Below are 4,790 nucleotides of genomic sequence, written 5' to 3' on the forward strand. Positions count from 1 at the left end.
AATAGGCCTATTGATTGTTTGTCGTAGAATTACGGTGCCGCACCTTCCACCTTTTATTCAGCTATTCTGAAAGTAACAGTTCTATGCGACCACGTGCTTTATTTGGGCCCAGCAACCGACGCGCAACTGAAAATAAAAAGCCATTTGGTTTGAAATGTCAGCATGTGAACAGCTGGGTTCAACCACTGAACACGGCAGGGGTCGTATTGACTCCGCATAACCGAAAGGCCAAACCTTCATGGTACGGGTTTGTAGTTGGCCTTGGATAGACTGCCATCACGTTTACTGAGGAAGTGAGTAGTTGAAACAGTTCAGTGCATAGCGCGGCAGGAAGGAAACAATTATCAGCAAGGGATTTCCTCCAGTGGCGTTGACCTGAAGACAACGTATAGGGGCTACCTGTCGCGTGCACGGTGTGAACTTGTATAGAATGATCTAGAAGGTCATAGAACTATACGAGAAATTGGATGGATTCCAACAAGATTATGATGCTGCAAAGCCTCGTAGCCCACTGGATAACATAAGCCTACTTTTTAAAATTATAATGTACATTTTGCTGAATAAAAGAATAGCATTCTGAACTGCACAATGCCAAAATGTTTTCTATTGAAGTTTAATCAGCATGTTAGGCTAGTGCCAGTGCTATAATAGTTCCATTAGCAGCAAATAGGCTAGACCTAATAGGCTATGATATTCTGTTCATAAACTAAAAGTCGATGGCACACTGTAAACACAACCGATCTCCTCATTAAGGTTGATTGTTTATTCTCACCTATCGCTGGCGGTGTCTTTTTTCCTCAAAGATAGAAGCAACTTGTTGCAACGTCAGAATCGTAGCTCTCCTTTTTTTTTGAAGCCTGTCACATCCTCTGTCCATGTATGGGCATTAAGTTTGCACGCAGCGGGGAATCCTCTCACTGGAGGTGATGAATGGGGAGGAGGGCCGAGCGATCCACCCAAGTGTATATAAGGAAAGAGAAGGGAAGCCGCTGGTGTGAAATCCACAGCAACAGATAGCAGAGCTGCAACCCGAGACGCAATTATCTCGACAAAAAGGAATCCCGAATAACTACACTTTTGTTTTCAAACGACCGTCTTTCGCGGATAATTTACAAGACCGTTCATCTAAGGGGGAAGGACATTATTTGCTTAGGTGATTTTATTTTAACCTTTCCATTTTCTCGGATTGACGGACAATAAGCTCGCCATCATGCTAAACAACATGGATTTGAATTCAAAAGATTCTTTCTACCCTCAGTTTGAGAATTGCAACAATTCTTCTTTGGGGATGGAAAATATCTCGCGGAAAGATAATCAGGAGATGTTTGCAGACGCCGAGAGAGGAACACCTGCACAGTTTACCCATGGTGAGTTTGCGTTACCTGCAACGCTTCATATGTAACGTTTATGCAATTTATATCCACTATCAAGCGATAATAAACTTAATTTGTTCTTATTGGCACAACAAAAAAAACGGGTTTGTGTGCATTCAGTAATGCGTCTCTAAGCACAATGCGTGCATGCTTATGTAAGTGTTTGACTTCGTGTGCACAAATTATTCACATTTTATAAACGCTTTCTCTTATTATTCATTTTTAGAGGGAGCGCCAGTAACCCTCAAGACAGAAGCCTCCAACTCCGATTTTGCTTTCAACCAATGCGAGGGCCCCAAAAGCACCTATGCCCCCTCCACCCTCGCATATTCCGGCAGTTTCTATGTTGAGGCATCTCAAGGGGGCACCTGCAGTACGGAAACACTGCTCAACATGATCACAGAGATAGTTGGTATATCTACGTTACCCATTTCTCAGGTTCAGCAGAGCGGTAGGGCTGCAGCTTCATATGCATCGCCTATACCGATGGACAACAGCCGCAGCAGCTTCGGCGACGCAGGGGTTCCAAAGCAATCATCTACCTGCTCGTTAGGTAGCGCCACCCCACCTCTGTACTCCCCTGAGCAAACGTGCCCCAGCTACCCCGACACTCAGGCAGCAGGGCAAATTCCCGACTCGGCCTCCTCTCATGTGAGCTTTGGCTCTCCCGCTCAGGTACCGAACCATGAGATCGTCGAGCCCCAGTCTGAAGCCGCGTCTTTCCCGGTGGTGGTCAAGAATGAGTTTGAAAGCAGCTGCTACGAGTGGACCACGTTTAACAAGTCAGAAGCATACATGGAGACGGGCTTCCAGTCAGAAACTTTCCCCATGTCCAGTGACTTCCCCCCAGAACAGCAAGTGGATGTTAAGGAGCTCTTGGACTCGTTTTCACCTATTTGCCCTAACCCAGAGATGGAGTTCAAAGTCGAAGGGGGGATTAAGCAGGAACAATGTTTCTCTGACACCTGCTCCCAGAGTTACACTAGTCCACTCTACAGCAGCTACACATGCTCGTCCATGGACATGTCTTCAACCAACCTTCTGAAGTCAGCCATATTCCCCAACATTGAACTTCAGTCCTTATCGAATCAGAGCGACTCACCGTATGCCTCATCAGCTCTACCTAGCACCATAGACTCTATACTTTACTCGTCCTTGTTGCCAGACTCCTTTGCTCAAAGTTATACCCGTGCGCAAAAGCCTCCCCGGGCCAGGAAAACCCCCGCCTCCTCTAACGGGCCAGCCAAAGAGAAACCGTTCACTTGCCCCATGGAGAACTGCGACCGGCGCTTCTCCCGTTCGGATGAGCTCAATAGGCACATCCGCATACATACGGGACACAAACCATTTCAGTGCCGAATCTGCCTGCGCAGTTTCAGCCGCAGCGACCACCTCACCACCCATACCAGAACTCACACGGGCGAGAAACCGTTCTCGTGTGACGTGTGCGGCAAGCGCTTTGCCCGGAGCGATGAGAGGAAAAGGCACGGGCGCGTGCATTTGAAACAGAAGGAGAAGATGGAGCTGAAGCCTCAAGTAATCAGCGCATGGCCATTCGCTCTACCCGAGGGAATTTGAAGCGACGCACACCAAAGTGCATACACGACAGTCAAATCTTTCCGTCTTGGAAGATGAGAGCTTTGTGAACCAGTTACTGAAGTGAGGATGATGTCTCAACGTTTGAGGTGTGACATAAAAGCTGTTGGTAAAGAGAATTTGGTGTTACTGTCGAAGTTAAAGAGAGACTGGTTGGAACGTGGAAGCGCAAAACATTAGGAAAAAGCTTGCGATTTAAAAGGGGTTTGCTGTTTCGACCCTAGTTTACGTGCTACGGCTATACTGACTTTCTATGCAAGAATGCATAAATTGATTGTAAAACCATAGCCAGTTGATAGCTCAACAAAGACTTGCATTGTATTTTGCTGTCACAATCAACAGATTTGGATACTTTGAATCCAGATCTTTAGAAGGCAGCATCGTGTGACAGCTGTTCAGCACCGTCTCAGCCGAACAGCTCCAACCTCGTGGACCAGTGGCATAACGAGCTGCGCTGTATTGCACTTACCTACTTAAAGATACCTTCTTTCCACTCGAGAGTCTTATATTTTATGCTTTTGAGGCTTTTTATATTATTACACTGCTACCAGTCAAAACAATGGTTCTTAACATGCATGTTCGTGTAGTTTTACTATAGGCCCCTAAACGTGTCAGACGAGCTACATTTTTTTTAATGATTGTTTAACGCCTACTCTTGGCTTTGGCCTGTTCATTTGTGCCAGGGTTCGGTTTGGTTTGGTTTAGTTTTGCTGTCAGTATTATATTGATTGGTCTCTGTGTTGTTTGAAAATGGTAGAATTATAAAATTTGTGAAAGCTTCTGTATACCATATATGGAAAATAGATATATTTGTATGACTGTAACTACTTTGTATTTTTATAACTGTGTGTATATACTGCATGTTCCACTATTAACTTTAAATTGTTAAAGTGGAAATGCATTTTTAAACTTAGTCAAAATGTGTTTTTTTGTTTCATTTTTTAAAGTAGAGGGCTGATATAGCGAGAGGCTATTTTAGAGATGATCATTTGATATCAAATAGATTTGTAAGACAAGTTTGAATAATCCATCTAATGGTATGATGGTATCATTTGATTTCTACTTAAATTATGCTGACTGTAATATTACACTTGTTGTAGTATGTCACTATACATGGCTTGTGTGTATGATGTGTGATCAAGCTAGAATCAACTAGCTCAACACAAAAATGTTGTTGAATCAGGTAGCACACATTGCTGCGGGTTTTTGCCATTTCTATCTTGGGAGATGATCACATTTCAGACTGGACATTGCTGACAAAATGATTTCACTGCAAAAACAAGGGATAGTAAGACATTGTCATCAAAAGTCAGTGTTTTGCAAAAAAAGAAGTGTTTTAACTCGCCTTAAGTTATATTAACTGCTTGGGTATGAATTTCCTATATACACACACACAAAGTTTATACAAAATACTTTCAATGAATATTGATGTTGTTATTTTTATGAAAAATGTTTATGAATAAAATGTTTGGAATTCTGGATATGTTGCATTGGGTCTTCTGTACAGTACATGAATGTGACCAATTGCTTTACGTAACATCATACAGTATATCCCTTACCCAAAACAGTCATATGGATGACTAGTGAGTGCATTCCTAAAATAACTGCTCTGACAGTCCACCTGTTTCACCAGCTAGTCCAAGCATTATACTGCAGCCTGCTCCTCAGTGACTAACACATGAAAGTGAAAACCCCCATTACTCAGAGCTGAGAATCCAAATCCCCTCCACATCCAAGATCACACTCTGCGGGTTAGAGCATGCAAATTATTGCACCTCCCGTGACATTTAACCAATTGTAACCATAGGCTACAGAGACTGT

General features: G+C 43.4%; 1 protein-coding gene across 1 annotated transcript; it reads left to right on the plus strand.

Annotated features, from left to right (window-relative positions):
* The first annotated feature begins 401 nt into the window (after window positions 1-401).
* Window positions 402-4,450, plus strand: LOC134033248 (early growth response protein 4). Its single transcript, XM_062477345.1, has 2 exons — window positions 402-1,367; window positions 1,600-4,450. Exons 1-2 carry the CDS (start codon window positions 1,211-1,213, stop codon window positions 2,949-2,951), a joined length of 1,509 nt encoding a protein of 502 aa, XP_062333329.1. The 5' UTR covers window positions 402-1,210; the 3' UTR covers window positions 2,952-4,450.
* Window positions 4,451-4,790: the final 340 nt, after the last annotated feature.

This window comes from Osmerus eperlanus, chromosome 14 (assembly GCF_963692335.1).
Source record: "Osmerus eperlanus chromosome 14, fOsmEpe2.1, whole genome shotgun sequence".
Lineage (NCBI taxonomy): Eukaryota > Metazoa > Chordata > Actinopteri > Osmeriformes > Osmeridae > Osmerus > Osmerus eperlanus.